The following is a 22,077-nucleotide window of genomic DNA, read 5'->3' as shown; positions in this document are numbered from 1 at the left end:
TTGTTTGATGATCATCTATTGACCTTGGCCATGGATTTCTCCCCTGGCCTGTTAGTGCAGTAGCAGTGCCCTCGGTGCCTGCGGAATGGTACCGGGCGGGCTTCGGCGGCTACTGTCGGGCCGTTGGTGCCCTCCCTCCTACCTCCTCCTTGCAGAGGTAGACGAAAGGACATTGGGTTTTAGTTGTCATCAGTTCTGCTGAGATGAGTCTAGGTGCCATATTATTTAAGCATGAGGTGCCATCACCCACAGACCCCACGATGGGCAGTTCTTACAATCTTCATCAACCACTGACGTCGCCATCATGCCCGTCACACAGTTCGACACCAAGGAGAAGTACCGGTACCAGAATGGCTTCGACAGCCATCTAGAGTGAGTATCTGTTTCCCCCCCATTATATCAGCATATCTGCTCTGCTTGATGCTGACAGTCCCACGTCTAGGTCCGAGGCCATCGCCGGCGCGCTGCCCGTCGGCCAGAACTCCCCCCAGAAGCCGCCCTACGGACTCTACGCCGAGAAGCTGTCGGGCACTGCCTTCACGGCCCCCCGCCACCAGAACAAGCAGACATGGCTGTACCGCATCCTCCCATCGTGCGCGCACCCGCCCTACCAGCCCTCGCCCGAGGACGCCACGGCCGCCGCCGAGGGCACCACGCAATGGGGCAAGGGCGAGAAGCTGCACTACATCCCCAACCAGCTGCGCTGGGACCCCTTTGACCACGACCAGACGCGCCACCTGGACTTTGTGTCGGGCCTGCGGCTGGTGGCGGGCGCGGGCGACCCCGTGGTGAAGCAGGGCATCGGCATGTTTGTGTACGCGGCGGGCAAGAGCATGGACGACAACTCGGCGTTCTACTCGGCCGACGGGGACCTGCTCATCGTCGCGCAGGAGGGCGACCTGGACATCCGGACCGAGTTCGGGTGGCTCCTGGTGCGGCCCATGGAGATCGCCGTGATCCCGCGCGGCGTCAAGTACCAGGTGCTGCTGCCGTCGGGCCCGGCGCGGGGCTACGCGCTGGAGCTGTACCAGGGCCACTTTGCGCTGCCGGAGCTGGGGCCCATCGGGTCCAACGGGCTGGCCAACGCGCGCGACTTCCAGGCGCCCGTGGCGTGCTTCAGCGAGGACCACGGGGCGACGGCGTCGGAGAGCTGGGGCGGGCGGCGGTACACGGTGACGGTCAAGTTCAACAACGGGCTGTTCCGGACGGAGCAGGCGCAGACGCCGTTCGACGTGGTGGCGTGGCACGGCAACTACTACCCGTACAAGTATGACCTGGGGCGGTTCAACACCATCGGCAGCATCTCGTACGACCACCCGGACCCATCCATCTTCACGGTGCTGTCGGCGCCGTCGAGCGTGGCGGGCACGGCAGTGGCCGACTTTGTCATCTTCCCGCCACGGTGGCTGGTGGGCGAGGACACGTTCCGGCCGCCGTACTACCACCGCAACACCATGAGCGAGTTCATGGGGCTGATCCGAGGCGGCTACGACGCCAAGCGCGGCGGCAGCGGTGGGTTCGTTCCGGGAGGAGCGAGCCTGCACAACGTCATGAGCGGCCACGGGCCAGACGCCGAGAGCCACGAGGGCGCGAGGGCGGCGGCGCTGGGGCCCGTCAAGGTCGGCGCCGGGAGCTGCGCCTTCATGTTCGAGAGCAGCCTGATGATGGGCGTGTCCGAGTGGGGGCTGCGCACGTGCAAGAAGGTCCAGGAGGGCTACAGCGAGGAGAGCTGGGGAGGCGTGGTGACGCACTGGGAGAGGCCCGAGGGCGTGGAGGTGAGGAGCCATCTGCTGTAGGGGGGGTGAGAGACTGGCTGCTGGCAGGCATGGCAACTTGTCCAACTCCCGCCTGGGCATGTACCATCCATCTCATAGTAGTAATAAATGACGTTGAGTTTGCCTGTGCCGCACACGCGCAGATGGGCCTGGAGATGGGAGGCCAGGGCTCAAGGCTCAAGGGCACAAGGGGGGTTGATTCCCGGCTCCGTAGACTACATATTAGTATCTCCCAGTAGCTTTGAGTGCCCGATCCCGGCCATGATAAGAACAGTGACCCCAATGGATGTGGATTCCTTTGGCTTCGATCCAACATGTGGACGAAGGGGGGTGACAGAAACTTAAAGCTGACCAAGAAGCAGCGGAACAGAACAGGGATAAGCCCCATTTGGGGCCACCAAATATGCAGCGGTCCAACAATAGCGCAGATCTTGCAAGTATCTTAATTTCGAGCCTGATTTTGTATTTTTCAGGTTGTAACATCTCGAGGGCCTCTGGTAGGCTGTCTACATGTCTATTGGCCCATTCGCTGGGAGAAGGATGATGGCCGCACCGGGGGTAGAAATACCAGCTCGCCCCTGGTCCGCGAATCATGTCTGGTTGCTTGTAAATACAGTAGTAGTAGGTATATGCAGTCATACATGTGTTATTTATGCCATAAAAAAATAGAAGCGTTGTGAAATGTAAGCCCAAGGACTCCTCGGCAGGAGTCGTCGTCCCCTAGCATGCAGATACTGTCTAATTGGTACCATATTTACTAATGCATGGTATGATATAATCTCTCACAAATCAATGGTAATTCCACTACTTCGAGATGCATTAATGCCGGCAGTATTAGTGCAACTAGCACTACTATAGTAACGGTCCCAGCTGCTAATCGACCAACGCCCGTTGGCAACCCCTGTAGGTAGTCTCTCGATCCATGTCTAGCGACGCAGGATCGTGCCCAAGAGTCAAACCCGGTTACCCGCACGTAAGCACGCGGGCCGATAAAGTTAAGCTCCCGGGCTTCCCTCAGCCTTACACGATCCGTCTTTTGTTCTTTCAACTATCATCCGAGTTCCAAACAGTGGCCCTGTCTATAGCAGCCGTGGTAGCTCTGCAGCCATGAGCGAGAAGACGGGCACGGAGACACGGGGGAGCTCGCCGGTGGTACTTCATACCCTCCCCTAGACTTGGGTACATGTAGACAATGGCTGACCACGTCGCTTAGGATACCGGCTATGAGAGCACCACGGCCAAGGAGCTTGGGGGGTGAGAGTTCAACTGTGTTTGCATATATATCACAACATGGTGGCTGATGATCAGTTGACCAGACACCTCGATGCCACTGCAGACGATATTCTCGAGGCCAAGGAGATTGCCAGCACGCTGTCCCTCGACAAAGTCCGCTCGGTGAGTCGGTTATGAGGCTATCATCTCCCCCTACTAACAAGACCAGATGATGAAGCATGTGGTGCGGATCCACGAGGGCGATCAGAACTTCCCCTTCAGCTCCCTGCAGGTCATCAAGGCGTTCCTGGCCAACGACGACATCATGGCCAACCCGGAAAAGCCTGAGCACGACAAGATGATCAAGGAGATGAAGCTCGAGGCAGCCCTGATTCTCCACAACAGCCCCTACGCCGAGGTCCGGGCCGTCGTCGATAACCACGACGACCCAGCCATGCCCGTATCAACGGTGCGCGCCTGGACCATCGGGATGCTTTTCGTGGTGGTCATGGCCATCGTGAACCAGCTCTTCAGCATCCGCATGCCCTCCATCCTCCTCATGACCGACGTCTCGCAGCTGCTGGCCTTCCCTCTGGCCAAGGGATGGGAGCGCTGGATACCCCGAGGCGTGTATCTTACTATCCCTCCATCTGGCCACCGCGTCGAGCTCAACCCAGGCCGCTTCAACAAGAAGGAGCACATGCTCATTGCCATCATATCAGGCATGTCGGTTGCCATGCCCTACAGCAACCAGATCTTCTGGGTCCAGTACCTCCCCTTCTACTTCAACCAGCCCCACGCCCGCAACTTTGGCTACATGCTCGTGAACAACCTCGCCACCAGCTTCATAGGCTACGGTATGGCTGGGGTCGCTCGCCGCTTTCTCGTCTACCCTTCCTACTGCGTCTGGCCCGCCTCCCTCGTCGCCATTGCCCTCAACAGGGCCCTGCACGACGAGGACAACCAGTCCGTCCCGGGCCCCCTAGGCAGGATCTGGTCCATGTCGCGCTACCGCTTCTTCTTCCTCGCCTTTGGGCTCATGTTTGTCTACTTCTGGATCCCCAACTACGCCTTTACCGCGCTGTCCACTTTTGCCTGGATGTGCTGGATCCGCCCCTGGAACCGCGAACTGAATGTCCTGACCGGCATGAGGAATGGCTTGGGGGTGAGTTTTGTTGCTTGTTTGGTCTCTGTGGCTATTTGGTTGACATCGAAACCATTTAGCTCCTCAACCCGCTGTCGACATTTGACTGGAATATTGTCTCCATGTACGATCCTCTGGTAGGTTCATGTTCCCACAACTCCACCCGGCATGAGATAGCAGATAACATGGAACTGACCACTCCCCCCTAGATGTATCCCTCCTTCGTCATCTTCAGCATCGCAGCCGGCATGTTCTGCGGCGGCCTCGTCATCCTGGCCCTCTGGTACTCCAACGCCTGGCAGACCAGCTACCTACCCGTCTTCAGCAGCCAGGCCTACGACCACTTCGGTCATCTCTACGACGTCTCCCAGACCGTCGACGCCCGCGGGCTCTACGACCACGACAAGTTCATGCAGTACTCGTTCCCCTACCTGCCCCCGAACGTGATTGTCGTCTACTTCTTCGGCTTCGCCGTCTACTCAGCCGTGCTCACCCACGTCATCCTATACCACCGCTACGAGGTGGCGCTTGGCTTCAAGGGTTTGTGGAAGAGCCTTGGCTTTGGCCGGGAAAGGGGTGATGATGCCCAGCAGTTTACCGATGTCCATGCCCGCCTGATGGCGGCATATAAAGAGGGTACGTCCGTCCACCGATATTCCTACCCCTGACACCCCTGGGTACCCGTGAATTAAAGCTGACCGACTCCCTGACAGCCCCCGAGTGGTGGTACATGACCATCCTCGCGGCATCCACAGCCCTCGGCTGCGCCGGTCTGGCCGCCTGGCCGACATACACATCTCCCGCGGTGCCCTTCTACGGCATCGCCCTGTGCATCGTCTTCATCGTGCCAGCGGGCATCGTGACGGCCATGACGGGCGTCCCCATCTCGCTCAACATCCTCGCCGAGTTCTTTGGCGGGCTCATCGCCGAGGGCAACGCCCTGGCCCTCAACTTCTTCAAGTGCTACGGCTTCGTGACGTGCTACAGGGCCCTCGCCTTCAGCAACGACCTCAAGGTGGCGCACTACCTGAAGGTGGGACAGATGCTCCCCCCACCCCCTTTTTCCCTCCCCCCCCCCGGGAGACCATGGTCACGTCGATGGTACTAATGTAGTACTGCTAGATTCCCCCTCGTGTCACCTTCTGGGCCCAGATCATTGGCACGTTAGTCTCGACCATTGTGAGCACCGGCATCATGGTCTTCCAGGTTAGCACACAGCCCTCCCCTCTCCCCCAACTACAACATCATGAACCAAACACTCACACACCCAACCACCCCAGATGAGCATCGACAACGTCTGCACCGACGCCGCCACAGGCAACTTCTCCTGCCCCGGCGTACACACCTTCTTCACCTCCTCCGTCATGTGGGGCACCATCGGCCCTCGCAAGACTTTTGGTGCCGGCGCCCCCTACCAGTGGCTCCTCCTGGGCTTCCCTGCCGGATGCGCCGTCGTCCTCCTCTTCTGGTGGCTCAGGCGGCTCTTCCCCAGGGCGGCCTTCCTGCGCCAGATCCACCTCGTCGCTGCTCTCTACAGCGGCAACTACTGGAGTGTCTACAGTAAGCTGTCTACCTATCCCCTGACCTGACCCCCTTCTGCCATGAAGAGCGTGTGGGTGGAATACATGTTGCTGACGCCGGTAGACTTTTCATACGTGTGGCCTGCCGTCCCCGTAGCCTGGTTCTCATGGCACTACATCCGCAGTCGCTACCTCAGCTTCTGGTCCAAGGTACACACCCCCCTTCTCCCTCCTTTACAAAAGTCGTCACTAACAGAACCCTCCTCAGTATAACTTTGTCCTCTCGGCCGCCTTCTCCGCCGGCATCGCCCTCTCGGCCCTCCTCCAGTTCTTCTCGGTCCAGTGGACGGGCGCCATCCCCATCTGGTGGGGGAACACGGTCGCCGCCCAGGGCTGCGAGGCCGGGTCGTGCCGCCTGAGGGTGCTGCCCGAGGGGGGGCGCTTCTATCCCTGGTGGAACTCGGATGCGGTGCCGGCGCCGTAGTCAAGGTCTGGGATCTGTTACATGAGTGTTTTTATTTTTGGCGCCGGATAGCATTGCATGGAGTCGATCACAGCATTACGATATAGGTCTAGGTCACATTCATAGAGTCGGCGAGTGTAGGGGAATACATATGTTATGTTCATTCATCGCAGGATATTCATCGCAGGATATTCATCGCAAGCCAAAGCGCCATATCTAGATCATACAAAAACACAACAACAGCAACAAACAACAAATTCACTCCTCCTTATCCTTGTCAGCCCCCTCCGCCTCGTCCACATCCTCGTCGATGCTCCAGTCGCGCCACCCCTGGCCCCTCACCCAGCTGACGCCCTTGCGCCACTGGCCCTCGCGGATGGCCCGCGCGTCGCGCTCGTACACGACGCCCGTGACCATGAGCGCCAGGACGAACACCCACACGTCGCCGCCGCGCATGGCCTTCCACCAGCGGCGCTTGACGCCGACCTTCCAGAGGCTGTCGACGCTGGCGCGCGCGCTGTACAGGAAGACCCCGCGGCCGTGGCGCCGCTCGACCCACGCCCACAGGCCCGCGAAGAAGCCGCCCAGGAAGAAGCGCTGCGTGGCGAGCACGTGGCGGGGCAGGAAGTTCTGGAAGAAGCACATGGAGGCCCAGGCGGTGGAGATGGCGCCCGTGACAAAGGTGGACATGCGCAGCGAGTTGGCGAGGACGCGGTGGATGGTGGCGACGGGGGCGTGGTACAGCGCCTTGAAGCGCGGGAGGACCGTGAGGGCCGAGTAGAAGAGGAGGAAGAAGCGGGCCAGTGGCGGGAAGGAGTCGATCCAGAAGGTCAGGTAGTTCCGTAGGCAGGATGGGTCGGACGGGTGGAGGGTGGCGCAGGAGAGGGACGTGATGAGCGGGTGTGCTCGCGAGGTTAGGGGCGAGACTCCTGTGAGTGAGGGCGGGAGGACGTTTTCCTTCTTGGGGAAGAGTGTTGGCGAGATGTACGCCCTGATAAGAAGAAAAGGTCAGCTAGTTGACGCACTTCAAGGAGTTTTCGTACTCACGGCCAGTTAAGCTTGGCCATCTCGGCCAGATTGTCAACAATCTGGTAGGTGCCAGGCCACCTTAGGTGCGCCGGCCAGTCCTGTGGGCGCGATTGCAGATACGCCCCCGAGTGCTTAAAGATGAAGTCTCCATAGGGCTGGGCACCGGTTAGCATCAGAACGGCCTCTCGCTGGCGCAATGGGTCTTGGAACGCACCTTGGGGAAGCACTCGCGGTCAAAGACAACCGCGTGGAGGAGCTGCCCAAACGCAAAGGGCTGCAGCATCCAGCTGCCGAACCACCACGGGCGCTCCCTCTTGCGCCCATTCTTGAAGCCCCAGATCAGGCCGTCGCCCTCGCACACGTTCCACCCGAACTCGAGGGCGCGGAACATGGCGTAGATGGCAATGGTGACGCGCAGCTGCTGCGACGGGTACACGCCCAGGGCGAGGCCCGCTAGCGAGGCGCCCACTGCTGGAGCGTAGGGCGATGTGAGTGTGGCGGCGCTGCGCGGGTTGCGCAGCCGGAAGGGCTCGACCTGTGGGTTGAGCAGATGGCCGCGCAGCCTGGTGAGGAAGCGGAACAGCAGCCTGTAAAGGAGTAGAATGCTCGAGAGGGACAGGGATAGCCTCAGTGCGGCCGACTTGTAAAAGGGCACCCTCTGTGCGCCGGTCGTCGCCCTTGTGCACAGCGTTAGCACTGGTCCAGCCCAGAGCTATGGCCAGACAGAGGAGAGTACTTACTCTTTGTTCTTCACCCGCCTCTCCACAACCTCCCATCCCTTCATCCCCATCCAGGTCACGGCAAAGACGCGCAGCGCATGGCGTACGGCCTTGGCATTGTAGTCGTCCTTGCCCTTCTTGGGCCGCAGGGCCTTGTCCACGCTGGCCGGGCTCGGGGCGGCGCGGCGTAGTGTGCGCGAGCGGGAGAGGATGTACTTGTGTAGCGCGGCATACTCCTCGGCCGAGACGGTGTAGCGGAGCGCGTTGCGCAGGACGGGGTCGGTGGTCGCAGTCGCCTTGGAGGAGGGGGCAGCCGACGACGACGACGAGGACGGCGGCTCTTGTGGTGCTGTGGCGGACGACATGGCGGATGTCGTGGCTGTCAATGTGACAGTTCGTAGGTGAGAAGGGGTCTAATTCGGATCGTGTCGCGGTGGTCCGTCGGATTCTTCGCCGGTGAGCTCAAGGGAGCTTCGATGGATGACGCGCACGTGGATCCCAAATTCCAGTGGAGGACTGCATCCAAACAGAGCGCGGCGGTCGTGACAGGTTACCGATTGCCCGTGGTCCCAACTGCTCTCTGTCGCTCGAACCGACACGGTCTAGACGGTGGCACCGCGTGTGAGGGCTCGACGAGAGAGGATGGCGTTGGATGATGATAAAGTAACGTGAAATCACAAGAAACTTGGGAATCCAAGAAAGCCTCGGCTCTGTCCGTGCTCATCTGGGGGTTGCTCCAGTGGGGCTCCTCATTTTGCAGGGTTCCCCACTCCTTCAACTTGGCCCTCCGAGTCTTTTGTCATCGATTCCGTCGCATTGTTCCTCATTTCTTGCCCGCATAAGCCCTTATCGGGTGACTTACTCGTTATAGACTCTTCCTGTCAAATGGGAGTCTTGACCCCGCGGAACAGCACCGGAAATGGGCATACCGTCATCTCTTCAACGCCGAGGCTGCAAATTTCCTCTACACCATCCCCTTGTGCACGCATTACACATAATGGATCAACAGCCATGCGCCCATCAGTTGGATATTACTACTTACTATCCGTACTTGTCTGTCATCATTCGAACGTCCCAAAATCTAGGTCCCTCTACCAACCAGTGCCCGCATAGTCCTCGCCGGCCCTTCTTGTGCTCGCTCAACTGCCCACCACTCATCCAAACTACTCGAGCCAATTTTCCTCCCCAGCCCTCCACTAGGGCGGCATCTTGCCGGAGGGTTTGCTTAGATCCCCCATTAATCTCCATCTTCTCGTCAACTCGCAACTGTCATCTCTTGCTGAGTAACATTTTCGTGTCGGCGTTGCCATTAAAATTCCCGTGCCTCTTTGGACTAATAACATACCATCTGGACCCAGTGTCATCGTGTTCCCCATCGGAACCTCGACTGAATCTGTAAAGGACTGAATAAAGGCTCTGAATCGCACAACATTCGCAAAATGTCATATGTCATGGGTTTCCACCACGCAGACCGAGCGCCCGTCCCTTGCGACGGATCCAATATTGCCATCCCGTTGTAGGGAAATTCTGGGCTCTGGGTCTAGTTGAAGCCCATAACGCTCCTCCAAAAAAAAATGATGGATCATCATATCCGTAGTAGGCCCTATCATGGATACTCTGCGACCGAGCCCTGGTTGTCTTCCTTCAACGGAATCCACTGACGTCCCAGGGTCGGGCCATCGGCGTTGCTAGAGAAGGTAATCCCCTCCTGCCATCCGAGAACCGCCCATGGGTTCGACTGGGGCGGCTCGAGGCCTCGGAGGCTCGAACGATCTACACCCGATACGGGAATCCTCCCGCTGTTTAGAACTGCGAGGGCACGGGCGCGTCGTGCATCGCGCTCCTGTACAGTTTCCTGCACGACTGGGAGCAAATTGCGAGGCCCCGAGTCGACCAGCATCTTCAGGTGTCCGAACGGCATGTTGAGGAGAACCCGCGAAAGAACCACCTGGAAAAGACTAGTTGCTGGCTGGGGCCCTTGTGGAGTATCCGATGGCTCACCAGTGCCTCCATTGCCCAGAGATAGATCGCCAAACTGGATGAGTGGGTGGCTTTGGCCACGAGATCCCTTGCTGAAGTGGCCTCCAGACTGTGGGCCACGAACGACGACCGGCGACGCTGGGTTCGTGTCGGCTGATCTAGCGGGTGAGGGTATGTCATACGGCAGTCGAGCGTACCCGTGCATCTCGGTGACCGAAGTGTCCAGTTGGAAAGTCGATGGCATCCTAGCCACAATGAAGTCCAGAACTGCGTCCAGGATAATCCGGGAACCATCTCCATATTTAAATTCCTCGTGAGAGGCATTATCCTTGTACTGAGTTAGAGCAAAGCTCATGGCCAGCTCAATCGTGTCGAGATCCAGGAGCTGCGCGGCAATCTGGCAGCCCCTGCGGACAACAGGCCCCCAGCCGATGAGGTGACCCGCGGCGGCGTAGGACAGTGCAAAGTGGAACCGATCAATCGCAGACCCAGCAGCGGCCACATTGTCGCCGTCCACCGAGTGGCGGGGAGGCAGGGGGTGAAGGAGGGGAAGCCCGTACAGCCGCTGGCAGGCCATGTAAAAGGTGTCAGGGCGGACCCATCCATCTTCGGTCTCCAGGACCAGCGGTTGCGGAGTCGACTGCTGGACATTGTTCCGGATCAGTTTGTCAAGAACAGAACTGCGGGACAGGACAATACGATGGCCTGGGATCTTTAGTGGGGCAATGCGATGATCCCGAGAGCGAAGCTCCAGAGAGCAGTCGGCGAAGTCGCTTGAGCCAAACTGCTGCTGGAAGTGTTCGACCAAGCCGCTGGCGTCATCATCTGGGGGCATCATGGATGTTGGAGGTCCCTGGGATCCCATTGCTGGAAACGGCGCGTTTCTGGGAATGTTGGCTGGGTGGTTCTGCGAAGCGGCGTCATCCCCAAACCCAGGAGGGCCGTGGACTGGGGTAGTTCCGGCGAAGTGACGATACGGGCCGCTATCATCTGGATGTACAGATGATGGAGAGTCCTGGAAGCTTTGGGGTGTCGATGGTGGGAAATTGCTGCCATATTGGTGGTAGGGGTCCATGGGAGGATAGCTCATGTTCGGTCTACCGTACGCATCAAAGGTTGCTGCCCCCATGATGTCCATGCCAGATGGCATTCCGGGGGGGAATGCGCCGCTAGGATGAGACAAGTAAGGCTGTCGAGTATCGGGCGCAGACATGCCAGGAGGGGGCGCGATGCCTCCGGATAGAGGAGGCGCGGGCGAGGAACCGCTAGAACCAGAGAAGGCGCCGAAATGGATTCCACCGTGACTCGGCCGCGAGTTCTGAACTTGAGCATGTCCGTTCACAACGGGTGGTCGGGAAGCTCTGGCAGCGTCGCCATTGCTAGTAGGGCTCACTAACTTGTCGACAGGCGGGGGGAAAGGAGGGGGGATATGGTGTCGATTCGCAGAGACGGCGGGGCCGAACTCAGAGGGGGCGGGCTTGTCTCCAGGAGCAAATTCTTTAGAGAAATCAGCTTGCATTCAAACAGGCTGCAATGGGGAGCAACTCACCGCGGTTGGCCTTTGGCGGGTTCAACTGCGCAATCCCGTTCGGCAGCTTGCCCATGAACGGCGGGCGGGGGGTTTTGTCGTCGAGCTTGCTATCATCGGGCACATCGGCTTCGGAGGCAGGTCGAGATTGCTGAGCATCTTCAGGCTTCGGGTCATGGTCTTCATCTAGGCAAAAGGGTGTAAGAAAAGGACTTGGACAGCTTGTGAGAGACTGGCAACATACCTCGCGAGTGGCCATTAGGTGCTGCGGTAGATGGAGTGGAAGAAGTGGCCGTTTGGCCATCGGCCGAATCGTTTGCCGCAGCAGCGGTGACGGTGCTCACTGCTGGAGAGCTCCCCTTAGCCTTCACACCTTCGAGCCCATCCCCAGATTTGGGCTCCGACCCCGGCAAGCTCGCGGGTCTCGAGCTGGCGGCAACCTTGGCGGCGGCAGCAGCCTGGCGTTTGACATGAGGAAGTGGGATGGCGGGCACCATAGGCCTGGTTGATTTCTTGCCGGAGGCACCCTTTTGGGCCTTTGCCGTGTTGTTGGGCGGTGCCATCGCGGATGGGTTGATCGAGAACGACGCTGGAAGTTGGCGGGCGTGGGGAGATCGCAAGGTGTTGAGTCCGATCAAGATCCGGAGATCGGCAACGAAAGAAGGAGGAATCTGGAAAGCCTGCGCCGGATCTTGACGAGCGACTCTGATAGTTGTTTTCAAGACTCATAGGTTCCCGTTGTAATTCTCTCGGGCCAGTGCGGTGCAGGGCAACGCGCACAGGAAAAGAAGCGAAGCGAGTAATCAACCCTGGCGACCAGGTAAGTTCAAGCCACCCACGACGTGCTGGGAGGCAAAATGACGAAAATGAGGGTCTCCGAAGAAATGATCCAGCCACCTGGCGTGCGACGCAGCCCTATAGGTCAGTCAATGCGGATGCTTGTGGGAGACCACCTAGCTGGCTGCTGGTGACCGTCCGTGATGCACAGTTGCACACACAACATACACAAGTCGCGGGCGGTGATGGGTGACGGGCAGAAAAATCGGGGCTGCGTCACAATTTTTTTGATTTCCCTCTCGCGAGCCTGCTAGAACCCCGCAAGATGAGCCCGTCCCACTATCCCAGATGTGCCTGAAGCTTCCATGCCAAGCCCTGGAGTTCCGCTAAACTTCGGTTGATCCACGGCTGAACCCGCCCCTGCTGCCTCCCCCTGGCAAAGGCTCCAGTTAATGCCAACGCCACGACGGTACTGACAGAAGCCAAGAAGCCACACCAAGCCACACAGTGGCTTGATATGGTCGCAGTCTTTGTTTTTGGCGCCGACTCTAAGCATCATCATCATTATCTTGGACAAACATTAATCCAAAACATTTCGTCCCAAACATTCCTCAGCATCTGCGTATTTTATTACATAACGTCAGCGTACTTATAACCAAGTTTCCAAGGAATACCCTTAGGTGTTTCAATGGATAAACAGGACAACCCCCCCTTTTTGTACCAACCTGCTGCGTTGACAATCATGGGCAGCAGAAACTCTCCATCCGTCTGCAACTTTATTCACGAAGCTCTACTAGCACCAGAGATTCCAGACTGTAGTGAAGTCATGGGCTGTTGGCCTCCGACCTGTCCCTCTCGACCATACGGCCGTGAAGCTTGAGGCGACCCCTATGGGCGATGATTTGTGTGCTATTTCGGTAATTCCACTACAGCACTAGCGTCAAGTAAGTCAAAGAATTGGAGGAGACAAAGCCATGAGGAGCAGGTGGCTAGATCCGATAGGTCGAAGTTGCGGGTAACTAACTATATGCTTGAGCATGACATTAAGTTTGGCCCAACTGTATTCTTCTTGCCCTCTCAAGTCGTATTATTTTACTGCAGCCAATAGTCCTCCTCGCTTAAATCCCTTAAATCCCAGCTGCTTGCCAGTATTTCAATTAGATCGACCTCCTCTTCTCGCTTTTTCTTCCCTGATAGTATTTTCTGGTCCTTTCTGGCCGTCAACTGAATCTTGAGTCATTCTCTCAGCTCCGCTGCGGTTCTCGCAGGCGTTAGAGACCGATCGTAGAAAGATGTGACTTCCCAAACCCCCCCCCCAAATTCCAGTATCGCAACGACGCCCGTTGACACCAGCCACGGATCTACCAAGCTCATCGAGGCTAGCTAGACAAACCCAGCCTCGGTCATGCGGAGGTTTCGTACAAAGATCCCGACCCCCGACAGCAACTAGGTTATATAGACTGAACGTATTATATAACCTCCTCTCTGATAACACAGGTCGAGCGTGGCCGTTTAAGGAATATACCCGAGCCATGAAAGTATAGGACTCCTAAAGCTTCGGTCTACCTTCGAAGAATCGATCATCTTAAATACTCTTACAGTGAAAAGTATAACCTGTATACCGACCACGACGTCGCTCTTGCGGGGTCTGTAAGGTGGGGTCGTACATAAGCAGATTGAGGAGAATATCAATAATCCGTATACTATCGTTGCAATGCCTAATCTTAGGGCCTCTTAATATCTGGGGCTTATGTTTAAAGCCGAAAGCAAGCAATGGATCGCGCATGCTCGGCTGTCTCGAGTAATTCAGGCTGGTGATCTCCTTGACGAGCTCTTGGAGATCTACCCAGGATGAGAAGGATTGTAAGAACCGGGGGTATAAGGAAGATAGAAAGCGTAGTTCGAACCCCAGATCGAACCCAACAAGACATAAGTTAGGCTTTTAGCTCGAGGATTTCGTTACCTTTGAGAGATGGATTTACCGCCTAAATAATTGCATCTTCCATATCCACAGCATCGACCACGGAAGCTTTCCCCAAAACCGCTCATCACGCGCTGGGTATCTTCCGGAAACTCTAATGCAATGAGCACGAAGAGTAAAGTCCTCAAGCAGAGATTTAAGCGATGTCGGGCGAGGCAAGGAGTTGCCTTTGCCGTCAACGTGCGCAAGTATGGTTATTCCAATCTCAGAAACGTCCATGCCTCTAAGACGCATACCTCTCCTATCTTCCAACAGAGGTAAAGGAGAGAAATTGCTGGACATAAAACCCCAACTTTATTCAGGGCAGGGCAGAGGTCCTGCATTGAAATTCAAACCTACTTGGGTACAGTAGTAGTATTGTCTAGTAGGGTAGGGAGAAGGTTGCCGGTGTCTTAAAGCACCTGACAGTCACTCCCCTTTCGGGCACTACTGCCGTCTGATTTTGAGAGACTTAAACTTCAAGGGCCAATCTGTTATTTTGTTCAAGGCTTGCTGATGTGACACATTCCGGGAGTTAAATCAGGTTACTTCTGCTTGTCTGTGCGCACATGTCTGTTTCCTGTTTTCCCATCCTGTGAAGATCCCGGCGACCAACCAGAGACGGGGTCATTTAGGATTGAATAAATGAGGCGGTTCAATTTGAAGCGAGTAAAATAATAAATATTTACTTCTCATCCGCCTTTCAAGGGTACTTTCCGTATGAATTAACAGCATCACGGAGCCATCATTCTAGCACGGTTCACGTTACCATTGCCTGTGTCCCGGGTAACTCGTGTTGTGCATGCCTCTGTTGTTAACAACTCTTCTCAGAGCTGCAGCCATCCCAAGTTGGATATATAGTAGCATATAAATAGCGAGCTCATTCAGAAGGATCTCGTACTATTTATTTATACGAGGCTAAGAACCCGGTATTTTGATTAGTCGTGGGTGAGGATGGGGTGTGGAGGGTTGACTGCGGGATCTCATTACACGCGATTGGCCAACGGTCGCCATGTCAAACGAATGCGGCAATGAGAGTCTGTCACCACCAGCCAAAGGTTGGAGTTGCAACTAAATCTGTTGAACTGAACATCATAATTTGCAGTGATATCGGCTTTACAGTACCCGCGTTTGCTGGTGGCAACAGGCTCTGGTACATTTTTGAGAGGGTCAAGTTCGGGATTCTGTCTAGCGATCGAAGGAGGCGATTAAAACACTTTCTGTTAGGACCCTGCCTAGTCTGAATCTCACCAAAGATTTTTCTCACAATCTATAAGATGAGTATCCAATAGTTCAACTCCAGTTCGACCTGCTACAGTGGTTAAAACCAAAGTACATGTTATGCCTACGTACCTTCGGAAGATCAACCCAACGTTGGAGACTGCCAAGCCGGCCTTCAGTGCCTTAGGTGTTTAAGGCAATTGAACCGCTCTGACCGCCATGGAGGTCACGGATTTCATCCGAGTGCACCGTCAAGCAGGACTGGCAAGGTGCAACCCCAGCTTGGGAACCAGACCGAAGCCACGAATGCGGCTTGCATGACGAATATTAACCTTGCAAATAAAGTAGGGCATTATAAGTAAGCTTAATCAACTAGGCCACTCTAAATCAGCCCCCTGTTATGGCGTGTGTGAAACATCGAAACCCCTATCGGCCCCCATCCATCGACCTGCCTATTTGACGCTGGGAGATTTCTATCGCACCGGAATCCATTGGTTCACCCAAGGGAACTTTTCCAGAACCCCGCGCGCAGCTCTTGGCTTCCTCGTCTCCAGCAGCGATCGGCCAAATATTATCCTAATCAAGCAAGTGTTGTCGTGCGTTGCTGTGGGCGGCGCGCGACCCAGACCATAAGCCGGCCAACGTGCCGCCAGGCAAAGAAAGCAATAATAAGGCGGCATGTCTTCCAGGTTCCCCTCGCATGTTCTGGACTGTGAGCACCAACTTGCTGTTCCATAATCAAGTAAGGTACAGAGAAGTGTCAGTTCAGTGACAACCCCCATCAGCAGCCATGAAGTTCCAGTCTGTCGCGACGGCGTTGTCGCTGGCCGCAATGGCCTCCGCCTCTTCCGACGCCTATTCGTCGCCCCCCTTCCGGAATCCCAAGATGAGCTCAGAGAGACTCCAGCGCGACATCAAGACGCAGAAGTGAGCAGCCAAGCCAGGAGCCTCCCCACGATCCCAATGGCTAATGCTAATGGCTCTCAAGGCTGTGGAAGCATCTCGAGGCGCTCAACGACATTGCCTTCAAGTACGGCGATGGAAACCGCGCCTTTGGTCTGCCCGGCTACGACGCCTCTGTCGACTATGTCTGGTCCCACGTCGGCAAGGTGAAGGGCACCAAGGCCTGGAAGCAGGACTTCTCCGCGTGGTTCTCCCAGGTCCAGACCATCTCCCTCAAGGTCGGCGGCGAGGAAAAGTACGTTTTCGGCCTGTCGTACTCGCCCTCCACGTCAGAGGAGGGCATCACGGCCGAGCTCGTCCTGGGCCCGGAGGGCGAGGCTGGCTGCGACGCCGAGAACTACGACGGCATCGACGTCGAGGGCAAGATTGTCCTGACGCAGCGCTTCCGCTGCCCGACCGGTGGCACACTGGCCGGTCGCGTGGCCCCCGCTGCTGCGAGAGGTGCTGCGGCTGTCATCGTCTACTCCGATGTCAGCACCAAGCCAACGGCGGGTACTCTGGCTGAGGTTAACCCCGACAAGTACGTGCCGGCTGGGTACATTTACCAGTCGGATGGTGAGGCCCTCAAGGCGCGCCTCGAGGCTGGCGAGACGATCGAGACCTACTTCCAGCAGACGCAGATTGTGGAGGAGAGGGTCACGCAGAATATCTTTGTTGAGACTGAGCAGGGTGACCCGGAAAATGTCATTATGGTACGTACAATGGTGGTGTGAGCAACACAACGAGGATGGCAACCCCCGGACAAGAAATGACGAGGATACTGGTCAATTTGGGGCGAAGAAGATGTCTACACGGCTACCCAACGATCAAATCATATACTGACAATATCAACCAGCTCGGTGCTCATCTCGACAGTGTCCAGGCCGGTCCTGGCATCAACGACGATGGTATGTACATGTGAAGCACCAGATATAAAGTCTCCCTGCTGACACCAGTTGATCTCTTCAGCTTCTGGGACCAGCCTTGTCCTCGAGGTCTTCAAGGCCGCCCGGAAGTACAAGTTCAAAAACAAGCTCCGCTTCGCCTGGTGGGGCGCCGAGGAGAACGGTCTCCTGGGATCCGAGCACTACTGCAGCACCCTCGATGTCAACGAGGCCAACAACCTGCTGGCCTACCTCAACTTCGACATGGTCTCGCGCGGCTACTTTGGCGTCAGCGACAACGACGGCAGCGCCCACGGCTCCGTCGCCCCGCCCGGCTCTGAGGTCATCCAGAAGATCTACCTCGATTACTTTGCCTCCAAGGGCCTCGAGACCACCCCGGCCATCCTCACCAACGGCAGCGACTACGCCAGCTTCTGGGAGTTCCTGAACAAGCCCTTTGGCTTCCTCAACACGGGAACCGGTGTTGCCCAGGACGATTGCTACCACCAGGCTTGCGATACCATCGACAATCCCGACCCGGAGACTATTACTGCTAATGCCAAGGTGAGTTTTGAGCTGAAGCCTCCCCCCCCCGGTGGGATGAGTGTGCGAGGACCCCGACTGACATTAGTTAACCAACCAGGCTGCCGCCCACATGGTCGCGATCCTTTCGATGGAGGGCCATAAGCTCATCCCCAAGAACCCCATCAACTCCACCATGAGCATCCAGAGCCTCGAGCGCCAGCCACTCAACATCGCGGAGCTTGAGGCTCTTGGTGAGAGGCACCTTGGATGTGGCCACGACGTGTGAGGATGTGTGCATGGGAGTCATGTAGCACGGTAACGAAGATATGCAGCATATACTCGTAGTTATTGCAAGAGAAACATGTAGCAAGATGTTTTCTGGTACAAGTCTCAGTTTGATCCGCAGTCCTTCTGCTTCTCCATCCTTCCCTGGATTTCTCAGCACCTTTGAAGTGATATGTTGGCAGGATCCAAATGTCCCAACAACATATGTATTGACAGAACGCACCTATTGGAAACTCTCCTCTTTATAAATAGCCAAGTAGCCATGATGTGACCCGGCTTATACTGTCAATTCAAATGGCTGAGAATTAGTCGCCACGGGGACGGGCGTTGTGGAATCTTCACAGCTTTATTTGATAGATGCCTAGTAACATTTGCTCAGCATGCGACACGCACAAAGCAATACCCCAGACTATCCATTGCAGATTAATGGCTTCAATCGCTTCTCATTAGCCTGGTCGTCAGATCTACACTGAAAGACGCTTCTTTAACCCCAATACAGCGTACAAAGAAAATCTGGAGCCAAATTAAATACAGTTAGATCCAGGGATCCATGTGCCTCACCGCCACTCATGCGAGGCTATCTCCGCTCAACAGCCTCGCAACCAACACATATATGAATATTAGAGCTCCAACGAACAGCAACCTGTGTCGAGATACCCAGCCCCGCCCAGCATCCCTCTGCTGGACGACGGCGTCCACCACCGCTTGGGCTTGGTGTCCGCTCGAGCCGGCAATACTCAGTTGGGGACCACACGGAGACTCCTTGTCGCCGCCCATGCGGCGGCCCGTGGCGGGATCGATGTTGTTGGTCTTCATCCACTCCCAGTTCTCCGCGTCGACTTCTGGCCACTCGGACCGGAACTTGACGCTGCCTTCCTTGGAGTTTCCCTTGTTGGCCGTGTTGCCGGACGAATGCGATCCGCCGCCGGTCGAGTTCCACCAGCGGGAGCGGGCGGCTAGGTATTGGCGCTCGGCGGAGCTGCTCGAGATGGAGCCGGTCGTCATCTCTTCGCTTGTCATGAATGACAGCAGGCCGGTCAGGATGGTCGAGACCTCCCACGCGGGGTTGAATGATTTGGGGTGGAAATCCGAGATCGAGAGGCAGAGGCGAGCCGAAGGTTGGAAGCGACCGGAAGGTGTGTGCATGCGAATGGCCGGAGGAGCGAAGGGGTAGTTGGGCGGGAAGATGAGCGTTCCCCAGAACTGGCCATTGTGGTAGGGAGTGTCTTCAGGGCCCGTGAGGATATAGTGCCATCTTGACCACGCTGTTAGTATCAGGGGTGTAGACGGATCGTGTCGGGGTGGACGCACTCTAAAATGTTGGACTCGGATGGGTGGGCGGTGATGTAGGGCGGCGGATTCTCGGAGATGGTTTTGTACTCGCGCGTCAACTACACAGCACATGTTAGTCCTATCCATCAACTGCGATATCGTGAATACCATCATACCCGCTTGTGAGCAGCCTTACTGGCCATGTCTTGATGATGTGGGGTGTCGTGTGGACGGAGTGGCGATGCGGGCTGGCGACGACGGTGGTCGCGTGACGACGCTGTTGCTCAAAGGGGAACAAACGCTGAAGCGCAGTTTCGAACGCCAAGGCAGAAAGAGGGCCGAGGGCGAATGGCTGAGAGATATTATTTACAAGGGAAAAGGAAGTCCAAGAATGTAACAAGTCGAGGCGGTGTCAAGTGATAAGGTTAGGTCGGCACGGGCCAGACGACGACCTTCGGAAGGCGAATGCTTTCGGGGTGAGAGCCACGCCGCTGCGTTGAGGAATGTGGCTTGTTCGAACTCCCTCAAGCTTCGGGCAATTATCTGAGGCGCTGGTTGTGGCGGTCATAATCACCAGCCACACTCTGCACCTCCCGACCCTTGCCGGCCTCTGACATCAATCAGCCGATCGCAGCTGGACCCAACGGCTCTTCATGCTTTGAAGCTGTGCAAAATGGCAACAAACATGAGCTCGCCTTCTGGCGGAGTAAGTACCAAGCATGTTCCAGCAAGCCCCTGTGCGCATCTAGCTGACGATGACAGGGCCTCGACCCTTTTGGGAAGCTCAATTCCGATCCAAGCGCGCTGCTCCAAGAAGCCGAGTCGACTCCCGAGTTCAAACATGAGCAGGACGTAGCCAAGGAGCGCCGGATAGCGCAGCTGGTGCGATTTCTAGTAGCTGTGTCACTAATGACGCCTGCTGACTCCTATGTAGATGGTGGACCAGTCTTCCATGCCCATGACCGTCAATGAGATTCGCGTCCATGGAGCTTCCAACACGCGCCGCGGGTTCCTCGACCCATTGTTCCACCCCTTGGTCGCGGGCCAGCCTGACTCGCCTTCCACGATTGGAGAGGTTATGGGGAGGTTCCAAATAGCGAGTGCAAAGATTAGCGGCCTGCGTATGTCTGCGGATAGCCACCGACGCTCACCACGTCGCTAACGCGCTCCAGAAATCTACCAGCCGAACCCTCAAATCTTCCTCCAGTCCTCCCAGCAAACAGACCCCTCCACGAGCCCGAACGACGTCGATGTCGATATCAGAATCCGCGAATTGCCGCGCTTCAAGCTTCAGACGGGTACCGATGTTGGCAACGGCGAGGGCTCGGCGTACGGCTCACTGCTATGGCGCAACATGTTTGGCGGGGCCGAGATGCTCTCGCTGAACGCAAGGACAGGGACGCGCACCCGGTCGGCGTATAGCGCCAATATCAGCGCTCCCGTGTTGAGCGATCCCGATATGAGGATCTCCCTGGAGGGGCTGGCGACTGCCGGCGAGAAGCCATGGGCGTCGCACGAGGAAGTGGTCAAAGGGGGCTCCCTCCGGTTCTCATGGCTCGACTCGCAACGAGACACGTACTCGGTTGAGTACTCGGGAGCTTGGAGACAGATCACAGGTCTAGCGGCGGGTGCGAGCCCTACGGTTCGGGGAGACGCGGGGGACAGCATCAAGAGCGCCATCCGATCTACCTTCTACAGAGAGAGACGCGACAATCCTCAACTGCCTCAGAGTGGGTACATGGTGCGATCCGACTGGGAACTTGCTGGCATTGGCCCTCTTGGTGGTGATGTCGCCTTTTCCAAGAGCAATTTCGAGGTGGGCGGTGCGGTTCCGGTGCCATTGCCCGGAGTCTCTGGTCGGACGGGCATCTCCATTGGTGGCGGTCTGCGGATGGGCATGCTGTATCCGTTGCCCCTGGGATTTAACGTCGGCGGCAAGTCTCAGCCGAGCCGTCTTAACGATCGTTTCCAGCTCGGCGGTCCGACTGACATCCGCGGCTTCAAGCTCGGCGGCCTAGGTCCTCACGACGGCCAGGACGCAGTGGGCGGCGACGCCTTTGCCGCCGGTAGCGTCAACCTGCTCCTTCCCTTGCCCTACAAAGGTCCCGACTCGGGCCTACGCTTCCAGGTCTTCGCCAACGGCGGACGCCTCGTGTCGCTGCGGAACAAGGACAAGGGCGCGCAGACGGGGTCGGCTGGCCTGGACGCCAAGACGGTGCGGGACGGGATGCTAAGCGCGATCGGGGACCTGTTCACCGGCATTCCCAGCACGGCAGCAGGCGTGGGCCTGGTGTACGCGCACCCAGTCGCGAGGTTTGAGCTAAACTTTAGCCTCCCGTTGGTGTTGAGGAGAGGAGAGGTCGGAACCAAGGGATTGCAGTTTGGGGTGGGGATCAACTTTCTGTGATACTAGATGCTATTTTACATGTAGGATAATGATTACAACTCATCTTTCTCTTGTTTCATTCTATGATGGGCTTAGGCTCTACTTGCAGTACATCACAAGATGATCGCTGCTGTTTCTCAACTAGCAAGGGGGTTTGAGGACCGGAAACTCTTTGACCCGACAATTAAGGCTGTTCTCTTCCATGACCTAGAGGATTTGTAGTGACGGAAAAAAAACTCAACCTGCAAAAGCTGACATGAGAACTCTGGCAGCTGCAACTACTTGGTATAAATAGGAATCCAAAGGTTAATGGCACGTGATGATTGTATGGATGCAGGATGGTTCGCGGCCCCGTAGGATGCAGCTGGTGTATTTCGTTGGTACGAAAGATCTGGACTGATTGGGCGCATGACTGTATACTACACACCAAGACGACATCGGCTCTCTGTGAGTAC

At 56.8% G+C, this 22,077-nt stretch overlaps 7 protein-coding genes across 7 annotated transcripts; 4 read left to right on the top strand and 3 right to left on the bottom strand.

Annotated features, from left to right (window-relative positions):
- Positions 1-304: 304 nt before the first annotated feature.
- Positions 305-1,796, top strand: ACO1O0_001775 (Homogentisate 1,2-dioxygenase; the record flags this gene model as incomplete). The annotated part of the gene is made up of 2 exons (XM_083191257.1): positions 305-372; positions 443-1,796. 2 exons carry the CDS (start codon positions 305-307, stop codon positions 1,794-1,796), a joined length of 1,422 nt encoding a protein of 473 aa, XP_083052471.1.
- Positions 1,797-3,065: 1,269 nt separating this feature from the next.
- On the top strand, positions 3,066-6,135 carry ACO1O0_001774 (uncharacterized protein; the record flags this gene model as incomplete). The annotated part of the gene is made up of 9 exons (XM_083191256.1): positions 3,066-3,170; positions 3,217-4,152; positions 4,212-4,268; positions 4,341-4,767; positions 4,845-5,164; positions 5,254-5,337; positions 5,412-5,691; positions 5,776-5,861; positions 5,920-6,135. The coding sequence occupies 9 exons, from the start codon at positions 3,066-3,068 to the stop codon at positions 6,133-6,135; spliced, it is 2,511 nt and encodes an 836-aa protein (XP_083052470.1).
- A 237-nt stretch (positions 6,136-6,372) lies between these two features.
- ACO1O0_001773 (uncharacterized protein) lies at positions 6,373-8,227 on the bottom strand (the record flags this gene model as incomplete). Its single annotated transcript, XM_083191255.1, has 4 exons — positions 6,373-7,105; positions 7,162-7,298; positions 7,358-7,820; positions 7,884-8,227. The coding sequence occupies 4 exons, from the start codon at positions 8,225-8,227 to the stop codon at positions 6,373-6,375; spliced, it is 1,677 nt and encodes a 558-aa protein (XP_083052469.1).
- A 1,241-nt stretch (positions 8,228-9,468) lies between these two features.
- ACO1O0_001772 (uncharacterized protein) lies at positions 9,469-11,933 on the bottom strand (the record flags this gene model as incomplete). The annotated part of the gene is made up of 3 exons (XM_083191254.1): positions 9,469-11,339; positions 11,392-11,556; positions 11,615-11,933. The coding sequence occupies 3 exons, from the start codon at positions 11,931-11,933 to the stop codon at positions 9,469-9,471; spliced, it is 2,355 nt and encodes a 784-aa protein (XP_083052468.1).
- Positions 11,934-16,118: 4,185 nt separating this feature from the next.
- On the top strand, positions 16,119-17,965 carry ACO1O0_001771 (uncharacterized protein; the record flags this gene model as incomplete). Its single annotated transcript, XM_083191253.1, has 5 exons — positions 16,119-16,255; positions 16,317-16,983; positions 17,127-17,178; positions 17,240-17,718; positions 17,786-17,965. The coding sequence occupies 5 exons, from the start codon at positions 16,119-16,121 to the stop codon at positions 17,963-17,965; spliced, it is 1,515 nt and encodes a 504-aa protein (XP_083052467.1).
- A 431-nt stretch (positions 17,966-18,396) lies between these two features.
- Positions 18,397-19,439, bottom strand: UBC6 (ubiquitin-conjugating enzyme/RWD-like protein; the record flags this gene model as incomplete). The annotated part of the gene is made up of 4 exons (XM_083191252.1): positions 18,397-18,403; positions 18,602-19,219; positions 19,276-19,355; positions 19,413-19,439. 4 exons carry the CDS (start codon positions 19,437-19,439, stop codon positions 18,397-18,399), a joined length of 732 nt encoding a protein of 243 aa, XP_083052466.1.
- A 482-nt stretch (positions 19,440-19,921) lies between these two features.
- On the top strand, positions 19,922-21,643 carry ACO1O0_001769 (SAM complex subunit SAM50; the record flags this gene model as incomplete). The annotated part of the gene is made up of 4 exons (XM_083191251.1): positions 19,922-19,942; positions 19,999-20,118; positions 20,171-20,357; positions 20,409-21,643. The coding sequence occupies 4 exons, from the start codon at positions 19,922-19,924 to the stop codon at positions 21,641-21,643; spliced, it is 1,563 nt and encodes a 520-aa protein (XP_083052465.1).
- Positions 21,644-22,077: the final 434 nt, after the last annotated feature.

This window comes from Amphichorda felina (genome assembly GCF_050947745.1).
Source record: "Amphichorda felina strain 45539 chromosome Unknown scaffold_2, whole genome shotgun sequence".
NCBI lineage: Eukaryota > Fungi > Ascomycota > Sordariomycetes > Hypocreales > Bionectriaceae > Amphichorda > Amphichorda felina.
Note: the sequence above shows the minus strand (reverse complement) of the source record. Positions and strands in the feature narration are given on the sequence as shown.